General features: G+C 42.6%; 1 protein-coding gene across 9 annotated transcripts in view; it reads left to right on the top strand.

Annotated features, from left to right (window-relative positions):
• BICD1 (BICD cargo adaptor 1) overlaps positions 1–24,471 on the top strand; it is a 272,459-nt gene that overhangs the window by 140,505 nt on the left and 107,483 nt on the right. For 4 of the 9 annotated variants that reach the window (XM_075755912.1, XM_075755896.1, XM_075755902.1 and 1 more), the window contains exons 5-7: positions 79–1,173; positions 8,990–9,141; positions 19,451–19,658. In XM_075755912.1, coding sequence (XP_075612027.1) covers positions 79–1,173; positions 8,990–9,141; positions 19,451–19,658 — 1,455 coding nt within the window. Of the gene's footprint in view, positions 1–78; positions 1,174–8,989; positions 9,142–19,450; positions 19,769–20,729; positions 20,921–24,471 lie in introns of those variants that run through there. The other 5 variants (XM_075755858.1, XM_075755869.1, XM_075755876.1 and 2 more) reach the window with 3 other exon arrangements.

The following is a 24,471-nucleotide window of genomic DNA, read 5'->3' as shown; positions in this document are numbered from 1 at the left end:
TGATTGCAGAGTTTGGTGTTCAGCAGAAAAGCACGGGTAGGATGAGATCCTGGTTTTCTTACTTTGACTCTGTTGCAGGTGGAGAGGGAGAAGGCCATTCTCCTGGCCAACCTGCAGGAGTCTCAGACACAGCTGGAGCACACCAAGGGAGCCCTGACCGAGCAACACGAGCGAGTCCACAGGCTCACGGAGCACGTCAACGCCATGAGGGGACTGCAGAGCAACAAGGAGCTGAAAGCTGAGCTTGACTGTGAGAAGGGCCGAGACACCGGTGAGGAAGCACACGACTATGAAGTGGACATCAATGGCTTGGAGATCCTAGAATGTAAATACAAAGTAGCTGTTACTGAGGTGATAGACCTTAAAGCAGAAATCAAAGCCTTAAAGGAGAAATATAATAAATACGTGGAAAACTACACTGAAGAGAAGGCCAAATATGAGAGCAGAATCCAGACGTACGATGAACAGGTGACAAACCTGGAGAAGTTGACCAAGGAAAGCCAGGAAAAAATGGTCCACATGGAAAAGGAATTGCAAAGGATGACAAGCATAGCAAATGAAAACCATAATACCCTCAACACCGCCCAGGATGAGCTGGTGACGTTTAGCGAGGAGCTTGCTCAGCTCTACCATCACGTCTGCCTGTGCAACAACGAGACACCAAACAGGGTCATGTTGGACTATTACAGGCAAAGCAGAGTCACCCGCAGCGGGAGCCTGAAAGGACCGGACGACCCTCGAGGTCTCCTTTCCCCGCGGCTCGCCAGAAGGGGGGTGGCGTCCCCCGTAGAAGCCAGGACCCCGACTGAGCAGGTGACGAAAGAGGCCACGGAGCCTGGCAAGGAACAGAGCCCGACAAAAACACCTACCATTTCTCCTGTCATCACAGCACCTCCTTCCTCCCCCGTCTCCGATAGCAGTGACATCCGCAAAGAGCCGATGAACATCTACAACCTCAATGCCATAATAAGGGACCAAATCAAGCACTTGCAGAAGGCTGTCGATCGGTCGCTGCAGCTGTCACGCCAGCGTGCTGCAGCTCGGGAGCTGGCGCCCATGATCGACAAAGACAAGGAGGCCTTAATGGAAGAGATACTGAAACTGAAATCACTCCTGAGTACGAAGCGGGAGCAGATCGCTACCCTGAGAGCAGTGCTGAAAGCCAATAAGCAGGTAAGATGCCAACGAAGCAGTCGGTCGGGAATGCCTGTTATTTCTACAGGTCACTTACAAGCTTTCCCAGGAGTCCTTTGGAGGAGAGATTTTACTCACAGGCTATTTAGTCTCTCACTCAATCATGGTGAGGGCAGACCTTTCTTCCCTCCCTCCACACCTCCTCTTCAAGATCTTTAGCTCTGCTTTTCTCAGCACCTACCATTCACTGAGGACACAGGCAGAAGAGCCTTTCCTGTGCAGCGAGAGAAAAGCCGAGGGACAGGGAGGGATCAGCTACCACCCAGCCTCATGCACGGGCATGTTGCTATCATTATTGCGCAACAAAAAAGATTGCCAACATTGGAAAACAAAACAGAGTGTGCATGGAGAGGCTCTCAGAGGTGTGCTGACCCCTCGCCAGGGCAGGTACCGCTGGAGTGGTGGGGAAGACAAACGTAGGGGAGACCACCTGGGCCAGCACCTCAGCAGCTGCGGGTGGCCCAGGTGGTGGGGTGTAGGAGACCAGATGGAGCAAACAACCTGTTGCATTCTTCTTGGCTCTTGGTAACACTACCCAGGCTGCAAAACTTGAATGCCCCCCAGTAAATTTAAGAGGGTTAAAAATAGATGCCACAAAAGCTAAAGCATGCCTCAGGAAGAGAATGGCAGATGTGAAAGTGTGACCAGTGGCTTTGGACCATACAGAAGCTGGGCAATTCTGTGATAAGACAGCAGGTGAAATGCAGAGTTATTTTGTAGTTGGAATTTTTTTAAAATTATTTTTCTTTTCATTCAGAAATAACGTCTCCTGCTATTGTAATATTTTTCATCCCTTAAGAAACAAAATCAGGGTTTTCTTTTGTTTTTTTAACAACAGGGACAACATCACTACATGACTAAGCTGACTGAAACAGTAACCGCAATCTTTTATTTTGAGAAGGATTTGCTATAAAGTTATATTTTAAGACAATAAACAATTTAAAATTATTATTTTGAAAATTTTCACAGCTTAAAAAAACCCATCAACCCACTTTATTTTTGATGTTGCATCAATGCAAATAAGCTGAGAATTATATTTTTTATTATGCATTTTATATCAAACACCAAAAGATGACCATGTAACAGCCTGTTTTTAGAGGACTGTCATTTTTTTTGCACAGTATATCCTCCCAACCCCTTTGTAGCCATTAGGTTCCAGGTCTGCAAGCACTTAAAAAAGTTAAATTTAAACATGCAAATAGTTTTATTTACTTCAGTGCATGTCCTTATGTGCAGAATTAAGTCTGAATGGAAGAGGCTGCAGCGGCAGAGTCATCGTTTCAGATAGATGAGAAAAGTGCCAGGCAAAAAGCAGCGCAGTGATCACCACATGGGGTCATGAATCCTGGTTAACAACCTAGGATACTGTTATCTGATGACAGTGATGGGATTTCAGTGTTAAAATTCCCAGTAGTCAAGCAGTCTGAAGTTACAGTTTCAATCTGTAACTGCATTTCTAGAGTACTAGGGATTTTTAAATTGCAGTAATATTTCAGTAAACATTGAGTCTTTTATAACATTCCCCCCATTACAACATGTGTTAAATATTAATTCAAGTAATTAAATACCATCTCTAGCTAAGCAATAACAGCTCTGAGCAATTATATGTGGATTTTCCATGTAATTAAAATGTAATTAAGATGCAATTGAGGTATATGGGTTTAGATTCCAAATTAAAGATTTTTTCCATTAGCATAGAGCTATCATTTACTTTTGATACCACCAGAGAATCTAGCTCAGTCTTGCACTTTTATTGCTGTCAGAAATAAAGCATCATCCTAAAGCATGCTCACTGAAATGGGAGAGATAGATTTGCTGAGTAAGGAGGTGCTATTAATTAAACTTTTATTTATTGGATAGCAGCATAGCTATTGGTAACTGTATAACTGGGTATAGAATCTTGCAATACTGTTCATGCAAACCTTAATATCAACATCCTCAAACTTTCAAATTAAAAGACATAATGATATAAAAGGATAGCAGAAATTTAAAGTTAGGGGGGAGGGAAGGAGTTTTATTATGTGCTAGTAGTACTGCCAGCCTCAAGTGATGGGTATATCCTAGGACCCAAAGCACAGCTCATGTTCAAAAAACAGGAGTCAAGATTCATCCCCTTGAGTTCTTTCCCTCCAAAACCAGAAGTTTTTAAGCAGCAATAGGCTGGGGATTTTTTTTCCCCTGTGGGTTTCAGTGTAGATGAGCCTACAAAGGATATCTGGTTCAGTTTTTCCACATTTGCTCAAGAACCACAAGAGCTAGAATTTTGATTTTTTTTTTTTTTCCCCTCCAAAAACCTTCCTCAAGCCTTGACGTTAACACAAAATTATATATTTTCATCCCTTACATCGTATGGCAGGACACCGCTGGAGCCTGAGGTAGCAGGGGAGAGCTGCGGCAGCCCCTGTGAGAAGGAAGCCTGCAGCTGGTCGTCCTGCTTTGTAGAAATGCTATCACAAAAACCCCTCTGTATTGTAGGCACTCCAAGCACAGACGCTTCAGGTGAAGCTTTTTTGGTTGAAATAACATTGGAAAGCAAGATGAGCGCAATCAAATGCACTGTAAGAAAGGCAAGACCTGGCCTTCATTGAGCATCTCGCCATTCGGATCCAAGGGGAGACCCCGGGTCTCTTGTTTCGGGTGTAGGTCAGTAGTGAAGTCACACCCCTAACTAGGGAAGCACGGGTGCGCTCTAGTGACCCCCAGAAGTATTGCAACATGCTGTTAAAAGCGGAATTGTACCGTTTTCCTGGCAGTACGCTTTCTCGCAGTGTGCTGACATCCTCTGCTATCCAGGCACACAGTGGCAAATGGTTCATCGGAAGAGAAAAAGCGCAGAGTTTCTGCCTCCCGACCCGAATTGTGTTCACGTCTCTTCACAGTAACTTTCCCAACTGCAGGACATCCCTGAGGGTGTCTCTGTTTCTGTCTTCTCCCGCTGCAGTGGGCCTGGTACTCCAGCAGTGCACAATACAATGAATTTCTGTTTGAACCTGACAAGCTGTTGCCTAGTTTAAAGCATTTGGCAATATCTGATGATCCTTCTTTTTAGTCTAGGTGTATTTTCTGTAGTAATATTTTCAAATATGCGTTAAGCATTAGACTGGGCTGCAAACAGGCTACACAGAACTCTATAATACAAAAAAAGAGGGTAAACTTTGCTCTAAGAAGCTGCAAACCTAAGCCCAGGAAAATAGATTATTAAATCAATTGCTCAAAATAGCAAGGCACATATATCTTTCTAGCTCGCTTGCTTACCTTGTCTTGATTTATGTATCCATTTATCCATAGCCATAATTGGTGTCAGCACCAGTTCTGTGGAGCAAACCCAAGCAGCATTAGCATTAACAAGTAGCATAAATTGTAAAGTAATATCAAATTAATGATATAATAACTTTTAGGACCGGTTCAATAATGGTTTTGATTTTGGTTTCTAATAACATTCAGAAAGCAGAGCTGCCTATGAGGGGGATTTAATATCCTGAAGTTCTGATTGAAAAATGATCGGTTGTTCTCGTAGGTAAATGGTTCGATGGGAAGGAGTTGAGTCAGCAAGACCTTCGCAACTGTATTGGCAGTAACTACATCTCCAGCTCCTGTAACTGAGATACCCATAAAAGTCCTTCGGAAAAAATAACTTGATAATCCAGACATATAGTACCTTATCTATAAACAAGTGCCCTGATGTTATAAAGACAGAATACAGTAAAATTTCTCTGGGAAAGTGAGGCTGGCTGGAAAGATCCAGTACCACCTACAATTTCTGCACTAAAATAACAGGCTACTGTTCTGCTTTCTTGTGTGAAACAATAAAGTCCTTACCACTGTAGGAATTAATATTCTTTCAGTAACATTTTTTTTTACTTGGTTTGCTTCTCAGACTGGTAATATAAAGTAAATGGGATATGAAGTCATCTTAGAATGCAAATATATAGAGAAAATGGGATTTATTCACGGCTATCAGGATTAAGGTGGCAACCTTTAGGCAGCTGGATTTGGGCATTTCTTCTGTAATGATAAGAAGAGGGATGAAAAGGACGTTGTGAGTGCTGGCAGTGCCTTGGGTCCGGGGGCTCGGTGTGTGCTCACCTCAGCCTGTGCAGCTGCGTGGCTGGGTTTGGGGAACAGGGGGGCTGCGCTCTGCGTGCCCCAGCTCTCTCTTCCTGGACAGTGTTTCGTACCCTGCAGGTGTTGGAGCTCTCTGCTCCCTCCCGGTCTTGCTGTCAGCTCCAGGCCATGTCCTCTGCACAGCAAGAGCAATGTGCTCAGCGAGCCGTTAACCCTGTGTCGCCAGGCGGCTCGCTGAGGGGGTAGCTAGTGTGTTCGCCCGGTTCCTCAGCATGATGGGCCCCCCCCCGCCCCGGCCAGGAGTGTCGTTACCCCCTCTCCTGTCTTATTGCGTTATTTACTTCACTGAAGAGTAGTCACACATTTTTCTCCATTTTCCTCTTTTTCTTGTGCTCTCCATTTCCATGTGTGTTGCTCAGAAGTTGCATTTTTATTTGGAGCAAAGTTTCTCTAACGCAGTTCTGTAGTTAACCACAACTTAAAATCAAATGCTTCAGAAAGAGTTGGTAAAAAAAAAAGCCAGGTCCTGCGCACCTACTCCCTTCTGGCACCCACTACTCAGGGATGCAGACTTTTATTTGCCCCATCCTTCCTTTCAGAACACTCTCCAAATGCGCCGTTCGCCCCAGGTTATTAAAAACTAGATTATCCCACAGAACTGGTTTCAGGTAAAACCACATATATATGGCTCAGTGGGTACAATTTTGGAGGCTGGCTGAGAGGGGGAACAAATAGAAATAATATAGACTAGAGCTGGTGCTGGAGGAAGAGTAACATGAAGCTATGGCTTCAGTTCCTTTTGTCCCTGTTACTCTTGGCACAGTCTAGCAGTATAGGTGCTGAGGTGACCAGACACATAGGTATCTCTGGAAGATGGAGTCCAAGTTCCCCTTCTCCCCTCAGCCCCACTCCCCATCCACATTCTGGCTTCAGGGTGATTCAGGAGAGTTTTCTGCCTCTTCAGGCTCCCCAACTGGCTCACAGTAAGCACAGAAGAAAACCGCCAGACGTGCCAAGGGTAGGGACAGGGAAAGGTGGGGTAATTATTCTTTTGGTGGCAGCTAGCCAATACAGATTGTCTTGGCTGCATTGTAAAATGTCATCCTTGGAGCCGAGGAGTCTGACAGCAATCGGCTTCAGTCAGCATCCAGGTCCCAAAGCGATGAGCTGTAGGTAACCGGAGCACCTGCACCGTCCGGTGCCCACCGCCTCGTACAAGGACCCCTTGAGCGTGCTGTGCCGCCTGCTAGAGCGATGCACCGCTGCTCTGCTGGCCCTGGCTGCAGGTTTCTAACAGAAGCTACCCTTGCTTGCTTCCCCTTTCTTTCTCTTGTCTATTAAAAACACATTTTTTATAGTTTTATTTGTTTCTCTAGCAGAGCACTTGTGGCCGTTCGTTCTTCACCTTAGGAGACTTTAAGAAGGGGGACTCTTGACAGCCTGTGGACGAGCGTGTTCAAAAGCTTGTCTGGTGTGTGGAGAGCCACCAGGCACTTCCAATAGGTTTTTCCAATTTATGCTTTATTGTCTATGTGTAGTTCTATGGAAAATTCTAACAGGAAGAAAAAAAGGTTTGAAGATTTGACACAGTCCTTCCTCTGTTACCTTTATTCAAAAGCTAAAATATATTTCTAAGTTATTTTTCATCCCGTAGTGTTACATGTCATTTAACTTACCCTGACATCCAGACTAAAACGTAGGGATCACAATGATCCGTCTGATCATTCTGCACAGTTTCAGTGATGTGTAAATTATTTGGTTTACATGGAATATGCAATCTCACTGCTGAAATAATTTAAGTCTATCATTAGGTGGCAAATATCTCTAAATAATTTTCATTCTAAACCAAAGGAAAATCTTTACATAGATTCTGTATTCGAAGATCAGGTATGATAGGTTAAGGGACATGGGGTTGTATTTCTCTTACAAAGCATGCATCTGATTTCCTGCCTTAGGGGCAAAGCAGAACTCAGTTTGAGCTACAGAGTCTACCTGTGCTCTCATAAATCACTTCAGTGACCTGAAAATTCTTAAATAAATCTGATTAAATCATATCTGTTAAATAGGAATTTGTCCCCTGATTCACTATTTCCTAGATTTCTCTTCAAAAAAGTAGTTTTATTAAACATAGTTAATCTTTCTTCTCTATGTTAATTTATGAGTGTACATTTTTGCTCATGGCTGAAAACAGATAGAAACCTGATGATTTCTGCTTTATCCTGCCACGATGTAGGACAGTGTCTACCATCCTACATCATACCAAAGCATATATCAGCAAGGTTGAGAAAAGCTGCATTTATTTGAATATATCCCTAAGTGGTCAATTTTTTTTTTAAACGTGTTGTTGATGATTTAAAATTTGACACAGAAAAACTCATCTATTTAAAATGACAGGTAGTTACAGTGATTTTTAAAAATCTTTTCTCTCAATGTAAACTAGTGTGAAAGCAGAGAAAACATTATTGGTGAGTGTACAATTGGAAAAAAAACCCGGAATTATTTTAACACTGCCGTTTCTAACTGTGCTATTTCCCAGACACAAATGAATACTTAGTAGGAGATGCTAATATGTCCTTTTGTTAGTGGGAAATGTATTGAGTTTCAGAAAACTGAGTTCAAAATAGGTTTCCAACTGTTTGTCCATTATCATCTTTTGTCATGTCCCCTTGCTGGTTGCTTTAAACTAATGTTCTTCTACACTTCTCTCCCCTGGTGATGGCTCAAGAACCCACGAGATCAACAGGGGAAATTGATTGCCTGTATGAAATGCTACAACTTATTATGCACTAAATTAAGTGAAAAAACCAGCCATAACCCCCTCTGAGTAAATGTAAAAGGAAACATTTTTTTTCTTCATCTCATTCAATGGCAATAATTTTAAATGTCTCATAGCAGCAGTAGCTATAAAGCCTCTATAAAACTGTGTATTTTGAATAACTTCAAAAATGCTACTAAACTCCATAGGTAAAGCAGAAGGTTCAAGTCTTGCAAAAATAAGACAAATGTAAATATTAAAAGCAGTAGCACAGTAAATTAAAGACATTTAATGGATGAAATTGAAAAAAGAAAGGGAGGAACAGAAAAAATAAAGGAATAGGATGACTACAAAGCCTTTCTTTCCTGTTAAGTGAAAACTGTAATTTACACTTTTTTTTGTAGTGATTCAAACTGCCAAAATAAGGCTGGTTTGCACAAAAGCAGGCATCGCCAGTGCTCAGACGTAAAAGCAAGCTGTCAGGTGCTAGCAGTCTCCTTCGCCAAGGAGAGCCTTGGCTGGCAGGAAGCATGAGGTGAAGCACCTTAGTTCCCGCCTCAGCTACAGAGGCCGAGTCTAACACGCCGTGTGTCCTGTTTGCAGCATGGTCGTGGGACACACCTGGTTGTTTATTGCAGCTCAGATGACGCGGTAGCAGCTCCTTAAGCTGTAGTAACTTGCTCATTCGCCTGAGTCCTCAACATACAGCTGCAAAGTTTTGCAGAAACATTTTAGGTATCGAGTTGTTGCAAGTGCATTGAAGTTGGCTTGTTCTTTGAATGGCTTTCTTCTTTTCCTAGCTTTACAGAGTACAACGTAAAAGAAGACATTAAAGGGTGCAGTGCAACGAAGCTGAGGTCTAACTTTCTTTTACTGTGTGAATGAAGAAGGAAATCTACATTAAAATCAAACATGGCATCTTAGCTGTTATCAGATATCTGTCTCATAAGAATATATGCTTGTTTGTGTTTTCAGACAGCTGAAGTGGCACTAGCCAATTTGAAGAATAAATACGAAAATGAAAAAGCAATGGTGACTGAAACCATGACCAAACTACGGAATGAATTAAAGGCTTTGAAGGAAGATGCAGCAACCTTCTCATCCTTGAGAGCAATGTTTGCAACCAGGTAAGGGAAATGGTTTCACCATCTGGCTCAGCACTGTACAAGTAAGTATGTGTATGCTAAGTGAGAACAGACTTAGCTGTGTATGTTGGGTGCTTAGAGTAGAGACAGAAATTATTTTCTGCAAGGTCAGGGGTTTGCTGGATGAAGGTGAATGAGTCTTAAAGTGCACACTGTGCAAAACCTGCAAGCTTTCATGTGCTACTGAGATGCATGTCTTGGAAAATAAAGCTGGAGAATAGCAATGTCAATACACCCTTGAGGAAAGTGTTATAAATGCCAATATCAGCCTCCAGTATATTTGCATTTATAGGGCTTTTTAAAGTGGAAATCAAGTAGTAGATTTATGTGGCTGATTTTCACATTCAGAAGTACGCAGTGATTCTGCCATGTAAAGCTATCGTATGGTTAATGATGGTCTTCAGAATCCCATGTTTTCATTATCATGAGATTTATTACTTACCACTAGTAAAATCTATTTCATCAATCAGCCTATGCTGTAATCCAGAAGTAATAATTGTGAGGCCACTGCAATTTCCCACTCCAGCATTAATTCTTATTTTCTCCTGCTGTAATATCAAATTTATTATCTTCTCCACAGGATAAAAGTTTCACTTATCTTCTGTAATATAGTTCCTCCTGGTAGGACAGTAATTAATCATCTCTTCTTCTACACCTTCTTCGGAAGAGCTTTTGGGTTTAGCTGCTTTTTAAAAGGTTACCTACAAATAATTTTATTTTTTTTTTAACGATCCAACAGCTTCATCAATAAATTAACTCCCAAATAAGCAAGGAAATTAGTATCCTTAGGAAATTCTTCTGTTATATCAGAGTTTCTCCCCCTCCCCTTATGGTCAAACACAAGGCAGATTTCTGGCTTGTGCTTTAGCCCATAAGCAGTAAGCCTTCTTCATGCCTCATGCTAACATCTCTGCGGTATATAGGTGCCATCTCACCTCTTCCAGCCTTCTAAGGTCCTTTGTTGTTCAGTGACAGTCGCAGCAGCAGCCAGGAGAGGTGGGAAGGAAGGAGAAGGGACATTTACATGCCGTGACATTGGTGCTGTGTACAAATTCATCATAGGTTCATCATCAGAAGAGTACGTGTAGTGCCATAATGGAAATGAAGAACCAACTCAGCAGGTGGTGTGAACCAAGATGGCTCCATTGATTTCATTGGCATCTAAAGATTTTCTTCAAGAAAGTGAAGTTGTGTGTGTGTTTTAGAAATGCATATATCGATCTTTATTTGCAAGCTTATTACTCTAGGAGATACATAAGTACACTAACTATAAGACTATCTGGAAGGCTACTAACTCCAGAGGAGAGGAGTGGCATCATGAGCATAAAGCAAACAATGGTCTTGCCCGAAGCATAAATCATCAACCCATGAGGTAAAAGAGGTTTGCAAAGATTTAGAAGTTGTTACTTAAAGGGAATGTTAGGTTATTGGTGTACTGAATGCTCTTTACCCTCTCTGGGCATCCTGAGTGTGCACTTCTGTTGGGTTTAAGGCATATGCTAAAGCTGGTGGGAAATGGCAGCATCTTTTCTGAGGATTAGGCTTAAAGGGTGCCATTCATCTAGAAGCCATTTCTAGATGTCTTGTGTGTAGGATGCAATGAAGCTTATACTTCTCTTCTGTGAAGTATAAAGGGAATCTGGGTGACTGGCCAAGTTACAGATTTCCACTTTGTAAATGTGTAATGTAGGTAGAGATAAACCCCACCCAACGCATCTACCGCTGCTGGTAAACTCCATGCAGTGCTGATTAAACACTCTCTGCATGGCCTGTGGTACGTATCCCTGCCATTGAGGTCATAAGTTCTGCCCAGTATTTTCTGAGCACAGTTATTAAAAATCATTCACTACAAGGTCTTGCACATCAGTGTGCTCCTATAGATTTTTCTGTTGTAAAATATTCCTTTTCCTTCCCTACCCTGGAATCTAATGGCTTTTATAATTAAATCAATCTTCCTAAATGTTTAAATGATTGACTTATTCTGAATACTGTATTTGGAATAGCATTTGTTTAAATGACAGAGAGCTGATATACTATAGATGTCTGTTCAGGAAGAGAAATCCGTTTGAAAATACAAGTCTGTAAGATTCTCCATGCAGTAACATTTGATGCAATAGCAACCTTGAGCATAAAAAAGCAATTGTTTAGTCTTCTGTTGAATAAAACAATGGTTTCCATGGTTATCCTGCATCACATGGTGCTTCTGAATTTGTACTGTAGAGAGAACATCCTTCTGATAGTAGAGTTGTGTTATAGATCTGAAACTGATTTCATACACTGTTTGATAGAACAGTATCGTTTCATAAACCATCCTTTTCTGTTCATTTGATCCCCAAAGGAATGCTCATTCTGGTGCTGAACTGTATAGTTTCTTCCTCAAATGCACTGGGTAAAGGTCATACCACATTATAAGGAGAGCACAGCATACCTGTTTCTGGTCTCAACAGCAAAGATGACACTTTTCTCCAAAGCTCCCCTATGCAGGAAGCAGGAGCTCTCCTTTTTCTGTGATTTCCCCTGACACTTGTGCATCCTTCTGTTCCTTAAGTTCTTCTCTTCTTGCCCTCAAATGTCCTTCTGTCCTTCCTGTACCTCTACTTTTGCTCTTTTTCCTTCTGTGGCTGTTTCCCAATCCAAAATCTCTGGCTCTGATCTGTACAGATCCTCCTTCCCTCTTCATTAGCCTTGATCCCTTCCTGAATTTACTTCAGACCTGTCAAGAATATGTCCTCAATACAGTTCAAACTCCCTTTTCCCCAAACACCTCTCTCAGAAAAAGAAAGCAACGGAGTATAAAGCCGCCTTTTCTGTGGGATGCATGGTGTTGGCAGAGCAGAGTTGAAGTTCCTGTTTGATGCCAGGGCCATGTGCTGCCCTGCACACGTGCAGCTCCTGTCTTTAACCTGCTTATTTTGTCCTGGGCTGCTCCTGGTAGTCCTAGACCAGAAAAAATGGTGTGAGCCTTTTCTGCCCCTCCTGTCATTTCCCCTCACTCCAACCCTGAGCCACTGACCCAGGGTGGGTGTGTGAAACAGTGAGACCGATGGCCAGCCCTCATCTAGAGGGAAAAAGAAAAATATATTCTCTAAAACATTAGTTTTCCCATCTAGAGTAGGGACTGCCGTGGGAGAGGAAGGGAGGAGAAGCCTAGTGCTGACGGAGAGCAGGAACTACTTTTAAAGCAGAATCATATAGGTATTCAGAAAGCTAATTTTACTGAGTCCTTACACATGCTTGCTTTCCCAATCTAAATAGAGATACTCAGAAAGAGAGAGTAAAAAATATTACTCACGGTATTGCCACAGTCCTGACACTGTATGCACTGGTTTTATTGTCCATCCATCAAGACATTTTCTTATGATTAATATTTGAAGAAAAATGTGTGCTGAAGAGATGGACTAGGAAGTTCAGACAGATCCTGGAGCTATCACAGATTACAAAACATGTATGAGCAGAAGAGAATTATGCTTATATGGCTAGAGTAGGGATCTGTCACTGTCAGTGTCTCTGGGTTTTAGCTCAAGCTCTGCTATGATTTATGTTACCTAAATTACACATAAGCCTGACTAAGTATTTGGTTTGCATTCCTAGACGAGAGGGATGGAAGTAAAAATTCCTTAAACTCCTGTATAATCTTCTTGGATTAGTTCATACTAAATAAGTGGGCTTATGTGTCTGTCTGCTTCCTTTCTGAGACAAGAGAAGTGAAAAACAGGTGAAATCTTGACTTTTGCTCTGGCAATAAGTAGACCATCAAGACAGCAAGATAACAGTGCTGTTTATTTAATTGTCACTTGCAGCATACACCCATCCTGGGGCAAGGGAGGAATTGGGAAACAGTTCTGACTCAGGAGGACATAACCTAACTTTTGGTATTCAGTACTATTTGAGTACTTCTGAATGACCTGTTCAGAGCCCTCGTGCATCCTGGAGCCCTGCTCGGTCTGCACTGCTCTGTGCCGTGCCAGAAGTCATCTGTCTTAGGAGCTCTTAACCTTTTTCTTCCTTGGTATGCTGTGAGACTTCATGAATGTTTATTACATGTGTTGGCAAAAGGCAATATGGATGTGTGTAATGCTTTTTTCTTTTTTAATTTGAACCACTTCTCTTTTTATCCCACACTTGCACATAGCAGGGAGTATTTCAGTGAAGGGAAATGCCATGGCTGCAGGCAGTAGCTACCTCCCACTACATGGAATAACCTTCACTGGTGCGTACTTCAGGGAGATCTGAAGCTGTTAATTCAGCAGTTTCTGAAGTTAATTATGACCTTTACTTGATGGATTTAGGTTTAACCTTTCTGAACACTTTTTCTCAAAAGAAAAAAAAAGCTTGAGCAACAAAACACAGAGACAATGAACCGTGTGTTTGTGAAAAAAAGTAGGAAATTTCTAGTGGAGGTCATATGACTGGAACCACCCAAAGACTGCAGTGAACTGCCAAGAATGCAGAGTTGCTGTTATGGGGAGACTTCTAGGAAGAGCATACAATTAATCAGAACAGTTGGAAAATGTTGTATTAACGAGGTTGTTTTTGTCTCAAGTATGAGGCCAGCTAACAGCATCTAGTATATCCAGGTTTCTAGGGGCAGCTTGCAATCGTTCATAGCAGGTAACGAAAAGCAGTTTTGTCTAAGTCTGCTTTAGTAATACCTACCTTCATGGAGCTTATGTTTCTTAACTGCCCAGTTATGCTGTTCTACAAAGCAGATGCCTACATACCAAGAACATATCGTAAGGCCTGAGGAAAACCAATCTTTTTCCAAAGCCAAAACTGGCTTATTGGCATACTAAAGCAAGGCAGTTCATTCCTCTAATGGCACTGTGCTACAGGTGTTGCTGCAGGTGTTACTTTTAAAAATTTTCAAGAGACAACATATTTGGAAAAAAAAAAGTGTCTTCTAGACAAAGAGGAAGGCAGGAGAGAATGAGAGACATGGATACCATTACAGGAGCTTGACCCTTACAAATTGATGGGCACTGACAATATCCACCCGAGGGTGTGAAGAGAACTGGCTGATGTCATTGTGAGGCTGCTCTCCGTAATCTTTGAGAAGTCGTGGAGATAGGGGCACATCCCAGAAGACCAGAAAAAGGCTCATGTCACCCCCATCTACAAGAAGGGCTTAAAGGAGGACCCAGGAAATTATAGGCCCATCAGTCTTACTTCAATCCCTGGGAAAGTTATGGAATGAATCCTCCTGGGGCCTATCACAAGTCAAATGAAACACATGTGTGGTGGGTTGACCCTGGCTGAGGGCCAGGTGCCCACCAGAGCCACTCTATCACTCCCCTCTTTCATTAGACAGGGGAGAAAAGGTACAATGAAAGAAACTTATGGGTCGAGATAAGGACAAGGAGAGATCATTCTCTAATTATCATCATGAGCAAAACAGACCAAACTTAGAGAGGGAATTCATCTTATTTATTACTAAGCAAAACAGAGTAGAGGAATGAGAAATAAAACTAAATCTTAAAAACACCTCCCCCCACCCCTCCCATCTTCCCGGGCTCAACTTCACTCCCGGCTTCAACCTCCGCCCCCCCCAGCGGCACAGGGGGACGGGGAGTGGGGGTTACGGTCAGTTCCTCACGCGGTGTTTCTGCTGCTTCTTCATCCTCAGAGGGAGGACTCCTCTCATCGTTCCCCCGCTCCAGCGTAGGGTCCCTCTCACGGGAGACAGTCCTTCACGGCCTTCTCCAACGTGAGTCTCCTCCACGGGGTGCAGACCTTCAGGAGCAAACTGCTCCAGCGTGGGTCCCCCACGGGGTCACAAGTCCTGCCAGCAAACCTGCTCTGGCGTGGGCTCCTCTCTCCACGGATCCACAGGTCCTGCCAGGAGCTTGCTCCAGCGCGGGCTTCCCATGGGGCCACAGCCTCCTTCAGGTGTCTCCACCTGCTCTGGCGTGGGGTCCTCCACGGGCTGCAGGTGGAATCTCTACACCCCCTCATCCTCCCTCCATGGGCTGCAGGGGGACAGCCTGCTTCACCATGGTCTTCACCACGGGCTGCAGGGGAATCTCTGCTCCGGCGCCTGGAGCACCTCCTCCCCCTCCTTCTCCACTGACCTTGGTGTCTGCAGATGTTCTTACATCTTCTCACTCCTCTCTCTGGCTGCAAAAGCTCTCTCTAACTGTTTTTTCTCTTTCTTAAATATGTTATCACAGAGGCGCTGATTGGCTTGGCCTTGGCCAGCGGCGGGTCCGTCTTGGAGCCGGCTGGCATCGGCTCTATCAGACACAGGGGAAGCTTCTAGCAGCTTCTCACAGAAGCCACCCCTGTAGCCCCCCCGCTACCAAAACCTTGCCACGCAAAACCAACACAACATGATTGGGAAAAGCCAGCACTGATTCACCAAGGGCAAATCGTGCTTAACAAACCTGATCGCCTTCTATGACAAAAAGTAACCTGCTCAGTTGATGTGGGGCGAGCAGTGGACATTGTCTACCTGGATTTCTCCAAGGCTTTTGATATGGTTCCCCACAGCCTTTTCCTGGAGGAACTGATGTGTTATGGTCTAGACAAGTGGTCCATGCAGTGGGTGGATATCATGGATGAAGGGTGTTTGACATGGTTATGATTTAGTCAATTCAGAATTGATAAGGTAAATCAAAGGTTAAATTTTAGCAGTGCTTAATGATTGACTAATTTTTAAAGATTTTTACAAGTAATTCAGTAAAATATATTATGATCAAAACAGTGACTTAATTACAGATTCAAAGATGACAAGATTCACACTATCTATAAGGTATCTTAAATCAAAGTTTATAGATACATATATATATAAGTATAAAAACATAAGACAGATGCAAACAGACAGAGATATTTGGGCCTAGTGATACATGCCACCCACACTCCTAAAGGCAAATGTATATATTTGAACACTTATATAAGTAGAGAGGTGGTTGAAGAAAGCTAGCTTATAGCTGAGATTTCCCTCTGAGTTTAGAGTAAATACTTACAATGCATCAGCATTTCTCAACAGGTGATAGTTGAGACTTAAAAGGCTGGAAGATTCCTTATAGTTAAAATTTCCCTCTTTGAGTTTAAATACAATGCATCAGCATTCCTCAAGAGGTGATAGTTGAGACTGGAGAGGGCTGGCTTCACCCTGGCAGATGAGTCTCACAAAGTTTGTGTCTGAGAGGTGTCTTGGGGGAAGGGTGGTGGTCATATGTGGTGGTACTGGACACAGCCTGCTGTGATCCAGGAGAGCTCCAAAGGATCTCGCTTAGAATCGCTATTTATAGGGTCTGAGATTATTGACTTTTGTCAGATATTTTTCAACTTTGGCCCAGCTCAAATGATGAAATATTCTGGTACTTTCCACCAGTTGCGCAGACTCAGAACTTTTCTGGCATCTCCCCCTTTTGGGCCACAGCTCAGGCACAGGTGTACCAGCTTGTGAGGAGGTGATTGATTATCACTATTGTTCCCAAGTAATGAGGGAACAAGAATGTCATGGTTCAAGCACAGATGTGCCAGGACATTCTCGTTACCACGGAAGCAAGAACCAGGCACATCAAGGGGGTGCCTAAATACTCTGGTCTGCTGCTTAGGTATATGGCCTGGAAAAGGGGGGTGAGATTGCACCAAGTACCAAGCGGCTCAAGAGAAGGAGGGTTGCACCACCACAGCGGGGAACTGGCTGACAAGCCACACCCAGGGGGTGGTGGTAAATAGCTCTTTTTTCGAACTGGCAACTTGTCACAATTGGGGTCCTCCAGGGACTGATAGTGGACCTAACACTGTTTAATATCTTCATAAATGATCTGAATGATGTGATCAAGTGCACCCTGATGATGTTTGTGGATGATACCAAACTGAGCAAGGAAGTGGACACTTATGAAGGGAGCGCCACCCTGCAGGAAGACCTGGACAGGCTGGAAGAGTGTGCTAATGAGAACCTTATGAAGTTCAACAAGGACAAGTGTAAGGTCTTGCACCTGGTAAAATATAATCCAGGAGTGCAGCACAGGCTGGGATCCACCTGGCTGGAGAGCAGCTCTGTGGAGAGGGACCTGGAGGTCCTGGTGGACAAGCAGCTCAATATGAGCGAACAGTGTGCTGCAGGATGCTGGGCTGCATCAACAGCGGCATCACCAGCAGAGACAACAAAGTCATTATCCCACTGTACTCAGTGCTTGTCAGTAACCACACCTGGAATACTGTGTTCATTTTTGGCCCCCACTATACAAAAAAGATGTGGACAGGCTGGAGAGGGTCTAGAGGAGGGCCACCGGGATGTTCATGCCTGCTATATGAGGAAAGGCTGAGAGAACTGGGTTCATCCTTGAGAAAAGAAGGCTTAGCTGAGACCTAATCACTATGTTCCAGTACATAAAGGATGGCTACAAAGAAGATGGAGACTCTTTTTTTTACAAGGAGTCACATGGAAAAGACGAGGGGTAATGGGTACAAGTTAGTCCTGGGGAGATTCTAATTGGACTCTAGAGGAAAATTTTTCATGAGAACAATTAGCCGTTGGAATAATCTCCCCAGGGAAGTGGTGGATTCCTCAACATTGGACACTTTGAAGATTCAGCTGGACGGGGTGTTGGGCAATTTTGTCTAGACGATGCTTTTTTCTAGACGGAGCTTTTGCCAAGAAAGGTTGGACCAGATTATCCTGGAGGTCTCTTCCAACCTGATATCCTACCATTCTATGATACAGAAGCTATCTGGTTACAAGAATGAGTCTTTAAAACTCTGATAACACAGACATTATAGTAATTCTTATTTCAAATGAATTTAATTTAATCTCCAGAATGCTGATTTCATTCTGATGTCTCTCAAAGAAACTGGCTAAAGCATCAATATACAAATCATGTCTTGGAGCTGAAATAGGTGTGCAAGTTGGCTTTAAGCCAACCAATGTTTCAGAAATATCTCTCTTCCTGAAGGTTTGAATAAAGACAGACATGCTTATTAATGTCTTGGAGAAGAAAGATAATACTGAAACTGTAGATGAAACTATGGCTGAGTTAGTAATTTTGCTTCCAGTGCTTGAATTATTCAAAAGGAGAGTGCAATATATATAAGTTTTTGTGTGTGAAGAATAACTACAAATTTTTAGGTATACTTTATTTCTGTTTCACAAGATTGAAGTTTCAGAGAAATTAGCTTCAACCTCAGTTTGCAATAATTCAAAAGTTTGCGTCACACATTTTGAGAAGGAAAACTAATATTATTTTCTATGCTTATTTCCTTGAGTGATACTGATACAGTTAAATCCTCATCCATTACACTATTGTAATTACACAGCAAAGCTATTTAGATTTATACAGGTCATGTGGGGAGGAAATTTGATGAAAGCTGCATCATGTAATGTGAAAAATTCTTGAATGTTGATGGTCAGACAATACTGCTATCTGTAAATCATTTGACTACTGATATACCTTCATCACTCTTGGTTCTTACTGATTATATGGTCTATTGTTAACAAACTGAAGCTATTTCACTTCAAAAAGTGATAAAGACCATCCTGAACTGCCTCACTTTTACTCTTAACTTTAGGCATCATTGTTTAAAGTGGAACTAAAGTGAATTCAGTCTTAAATGCTAACAAAATCATGAGAAAGGTGGTTTTATTTCAAAGTCTGTCTCAGAAATCTAAAGCAAATGAAAAAGATAGTTTTTCATGCAGATAAGAGAGGCTGAGGGTTAAAAAGGAGTACGAAACCATAGCAACGGATACCTGAGCACACCTCCAAAAGACTCAACAGTAAATGTGAAATAACTTCCAGGTGTGGGGATTCCTGAATAGTACCTCTTTAATCAGTTAACAGTGGCAAACAACTGAGGGGTTTTCATTTCACAAAATCTAATGTGTCGAGTGTTCAGAGTACTTGCAGTCTTTTTTTCATCATTTTTTGTAATATTTTGCTTAAGTAGATATTACTGTCTATGAAAAATAGTATTATCTAATTAGCAGACACTTTATCCCTGGTGAGTTACTAGCTGAACCAGCCCCCAAAATTGTTTTTTGTGGTCTAACCTGGAGATAATCCCAAACCTTCCCTCCAATTGCTTGTTATCTGCATTAGAAACATATCAGGTTGCCATAAACTAATATTCTAAGTACATGTTCTCCTGCTGAGTGAGAAGTGTTCGCATTCAGATCCAAGTCCAAAGTGGCAACAGAAGAATTCAGGCTGTCTGCTTTCAGGATTAGGTTTGGCAAAAGCTTTGATGTGAATCTATCCCTGTAATTGTGGCCCAGGAATGCAGTCACTGGTAGGGTTGGTTCTTGGACTCGTTCTCCAGATTTCTGCCTTGTTTGTTTTCCTAGGTGTGATGAGTACGTCACACAGCTGGATGAGATGCAGAGGCAGCTAGCAGCTGCGGAGGATGAGAAGAAGACCCTAAACTCTCTGTTGCGCATGGCTATCCAGCAAAAACTTGCCCTTACCCAGCGACTGGAGGATTTAGAGTTCGACCACGAGCAGTCCCGACGCAGCAAAGGCAAGCTTGGAAAGAGCAAGATCGGCAGCCCTAAAGTAAGTGAGGAGGCATCAGCCACCGTGCCAAGCATAGACACTTTCCTCCTGCATAGTCAGGGCCCACAGCAACCAAACTTACTGGTCAGCAGTGGCACTCAGAGGAAAAGGTATGCATGCAGTGATCTTTACAGTACAGTGCAGTGGCTAGACTTTCATTAAAGTCGTTCACTGAATTGTAAACATTATAATTTTTTTTTTCTTTTCTTCTCAATACTTTGACTGGGGAGAAGGAGGTGGGGAGGATATGAATATGAAATTCAAAGCCTGGCAACATGTGGTTCTGATCCACCTACTCACCATGTTATTTCCTCCTCCTTAATGCGGTGTTTTGAATGATATTCTGTCAGTGTCTCAGTGCATCTTGTATGTCTTTAATATTAGTGTGAATGTATTTTCTTTAACAAGTTTTCCTTAAGGTTTTCCGTAACGAGCATCTGAAATAAAAAAAAAGGATTGTGGTCTATGAGCATTTCAGTGCTTAACACAAAAGAAACTGCATCTCTTTGTTAAGCTCTGGTGCTCACTTGTTCTTCATCAGTGTGAAAAGAATATGGATATGTTCACTCAGATCAATTTTTCTACATGGGAGCAAGCAACCTGTTGAAGGGGGATGGCTGCCATTCATAACCTAATGCAAATATTTCGCTGTTCAAGCAGTGAGTTCTCATCTTGTCTTGTGACTGCCCTGCCAAAGCTCTATAGGTGTGGGGATCTCCACGGTTCCGAAGATGAAAAGGACTCTCTGTTAGAGAAGTCCTAGATAATCATTCCCTTTTCTTGTATGCTCTAGTCACAATGCAAAACCAAGAGAACATTCAGGGAGCCTTGTACATGTCGACTCCAGGATGCTGAGATATAACTCAACCTCATCTCCTCCTCCCCTAATACGAACCAGGATTTCCAATGCAGGCAAGGTGCCCTGCTGTGGAAATGACATGGGGTGGCAACACTAGTTGTTTTTTACCTGTTAAGCAAATTAACATGATGTTGTCATTCATGAGGCTTTGAAAGGTAATTAAAGTAAAACTCTTTTGTTTCCATATGTATTTTTCTTGGATCTCCTGCAAGACTATTCTCACCTTCCCTTTGTGATCAGAGCCATCCCAGGACTTCAGGGACCTACCTCCAGAAATTATTAAGAGCCCCCCCTCATCCCGCCTCCACAGAATCATATCTTCTGAGGGGCCCCCCTTCCATGAGTGAATTCATCCATGGGCACCGTCTCAGCAAGGAAAAAAGGTTAACCGTGGCCACACCAGGTAAACATTTTTTCCTTGGGTGCATGTGGTGCTGAGTGGTTAGCAGAGCAGGGGACCCTCCCAGCACTGCAGGTGCAATCTAATTTGGGCATCTTCTTGAGACCTGAAAAGCAAAATGTCTCCTCCTGTGTCAGCTGTGGCAGGAGATGACATTGTGCTGGCAGCGGCCCAAACTGGTTACAGATGCAGTGGGGAAAGTCCTGCTGTGGTATAGGTAGGTGCAGTCCCGCTGGCATCCGCAGAGGCTGCACCCCTGTGCCTGAGTGATGCTTAGTCTGGTGGTTGTGTTGGTAGTCCCCATGGAAGACACAAACCCAACAGGACGGAGGAGTCAGATCCGTGAGGACCAGCGAGGGAGTGATTGGCAGCATGCAGGAGCCTACACAGCATCCGTCTTCTGCTCACCCTGGAGCATTCAATCAGGTTTTTCTAAAGGGCAATGTTAAACTCACAGAAGGTTTAGTTTATATAAATTGAGTCATGAAGTTTATCTTCGCAGGAAGCTTGTACTCTTCATTTCCTGCAAAAATGTGGTATCTGCTTCGAACAAGGCGTAGAAAGGAAACGCAAACTGGAATGCCATTTCAAAGGTTGTGACATCTTTCTTCTCCTGACAGACAAGCTAATAATTACTTTTCTTCTGAGCCTGGGCAGAACCTTTAGCTTTTAAATGTGCGTGCTCTTGTCTGGTGGCAAATTTTTTCATTCTTTGTTTGGAAATTTGTTATACACAAAAAGCATAAGTAGAAAATATAAAAGCTAAAACCCATGAAGTAGTTTCTACTCAAGAAAATGTTTATTCTGGAAAGCTGAGCAATACCCTGTAGCACATTATGTCTCTCACCCAGTGCCAGCAATATCACAACCGCCTTTAAGTAGTGCCATGCAAGTAACACCCACTCAGAGGACAAGTGTAAAACTGCAGAGAGTCTAAACAAGACATTTTCCTAAGGAGTGCTGCAGTAAATAAATCGAAGAGCTGGCTCCTGGGGAGAAAAAGGCAGAGAGGGGGAAAGACACAAAGACTTTAAAATGTATAAAATAAATGGTACTGATGTTTCAGCAATTCCTTTGGCTTCTGTTGGAAATGGAAGACCACGTGCTCGTTTTCTACCCTGTAGACAGGAATCTCTTTCCTAAACACTTGCAGTGTCTCTTGTATTTTTTCCTCTTCATCCTACAACAGAATAAGGATGATTTTCTTTCTGAGGGTCACTTACATCTCTTGAAAGAACTGGACTTTGGATTTTCTTTATAGCCAAACTCCCCAGTTTGGAAATGCGAGGATCTAGGCCCAGAAATGGCAATCTTCTAACATACAAGAATCTTTTAATTGTAATTGTACTTCCCATGGACAATTTACAAGAGTGCCATGCCAAGGAGAAACAGATTTTAACCAAGGACTGGATGATCTTTGTGTGAAGAACCCTGGCTGTATATTGTAAATTCGGTTTAGTGGTTGGAAGAAGTAATGATTTAAAGAAGAACTGTGCTAAACAGATAAGTAAACAATTTACTGTATTGCAAAATTGTTAGTAGAATGGTAAAATAGGTGGCCTTTGAATTTGGGACTCTGGATCCTGAGGGTCTTCATGCATTAAATTTTTTTCCCCACTATTTTCATGGACCAGCATCTGATATATCACAGAGCATCACAGATGCACAGACTACAGATTGAGAAACATTGACTTTTTCCAGCAACAGAGGCCAAAGGATGAGGCAACCTGAGAAGCAGAATTGTCTGGAAAATAATGTTTGTATGGAGTCTTACCTGTCACTTTAGGTACATCTCTACACATTCAGAGTATAAGGGTCTTGAGACAGTATTACTGATTTATGTTACAATTGTCCTTATGAATCTACAACAGTCCCAGCTTTCTGAATGCATTTGTCAGAATGTTATGCCATCACATGGCCTTAGTCTCAGCCTGTGAGACTGACAGGTTCAAACCAAAGATTCTTCTGAGCACTCAGGTTCCAGTATTAGCAGGGCCCATTTCAGAATCAGGTTGAGGATTAGGTAGGGAATTTTTCAACGTTATTCTTACCAGTTTTTGGAAGGTTTCTTACTGTTGTTAACAGATCAAAGGAATGCTGCACCAAATATTATTTTTTTGCCATCTGTCTAATTATCTGTTTTCTGAAAGTGAGGAACAGTGAAGGATGTTATTCTGCTGCTTTTACAGGGAATGCTTAAAATCCTTGTATCAGAAAAAATTTCTTTTCTCAGATGATTTGTGTGGTCAAGCAAGCCAGCAAGAAATGTAGCAACCCACACCTGCTTCTTCATCAGAGAGGGTGCAAAAGAGCAGCATCCAAACTCCAGCACTATGAAGCAGAGTGTAGCTTGGCTTGAGGCTGTGTCCTCAGGAGTGGAGGAGCCATGAAGCCTAAATTAAATGCAGTCAGGTTTGGGTTTGTTTTTCTTTTAAATTTGTGAACTGTTTCCTTCACATAAATATTTCAGCCATATGATGTGTGGGCTTCCCTCATTAGCTCCCAGTGTTGTGGGGACTGGGAGGCTGTAGCTGGGAATGCATTTGATGGAGAACAAGAGCCAAAATAACTGAAGCTGGTAGAGGGAGAAACCAGGCAGGCTCCCCTGCCTTATGCTCCTCGTGCAGTAGGCAAGCTGTGCCTGTCTTTCTCTTGCACCTTCTTCTGGACCTGGTGCTTGACAGAAGAGGCTACCTTCTCCATGCTCTGGCCCCAGCTTTGACTGCTGCTGGCTCCCTGGCAGAGGAAACCTGGGATTACTTTTTGCTGCCTTCTTCAGAGGAAGATCCTGGCATGAAGACTCAGTAGTGAAGACCAGCTGAATTAAAGACCTCTCAAGAAAGAGATTGTCATTTCCTACTTGGTGTCCATTTGACTGCCCTCAACTTTAAATCAGCATGTGCGTCCCTCTGGCATCAAGCTGTGGCTGTATAAATTTCTGCGGGCTTTCTAATTGAAGTAAAATCTCCTAACCACTGTGGCTAAAAATACCACTCAGTCCACTTCCAAAGTATCATGTTCCATTTCCCCTAGCTAGTAGTATGCATTTAGCTTTGCTGTGTGCTTCTTCTTCTGTTATTTTCTATATTTTTCACACTTTAAAGTCTTTATTCTTCTGATAGACAGAACCAGCTGGTATAGGCTCAACGCAATTCCAGCCCGCTTTTGCATGTGGCTGTTTTCATAACTACCTGAAGAAGTCAGGGTACATCATAGAAAGCCTAAGGCTGGATTTTACAGTGTGTAACACTGTATTAGAAATGACCTTTCCTTTGCAGTTGCATTCAAACTCCTTGAATATAAAGTCACTAGATGCCTCTTAATGCCCCGCGGTCCCAAATATGAAATATGCTTCTCTTGACTTCTTCAAGGAAAGAACAGGACAGAAAAGGTCTGCTGTAGGTGCCCTACTACCCCTCTTTTCTCTGTTGGTTGTTTTAGCATAGAAATTCTAAAAGTTGAATGTAAAGTTCTGTAATTTTAGCTTAAAATTAAATCAATCAAGATCCTTATGTGGGTGATGCATCTGAAGAAAAAGGTTTCCCAGCAGGCTT

This window comes from Balearica regulorum, chromosome 1 (genome assembly GCF_011004875.1).
Source record: "Balearica regulorum gibbericeps isolate bBalReg1 chromosome 1, bBalReg1.pri, whole genome shotgun sequence".
Classification (NCBI taxonomy): Eukaryota; Metazoa; Chordata; class Aves; order Gruiformes; family Gruidae; genus Balearica; species Balearica regulorum.
The sequence above is the reverse complement of the archived record's forward strand: the minus strand, read 5'-3'. Positions and strand labels throughout refer to the sequence as shown.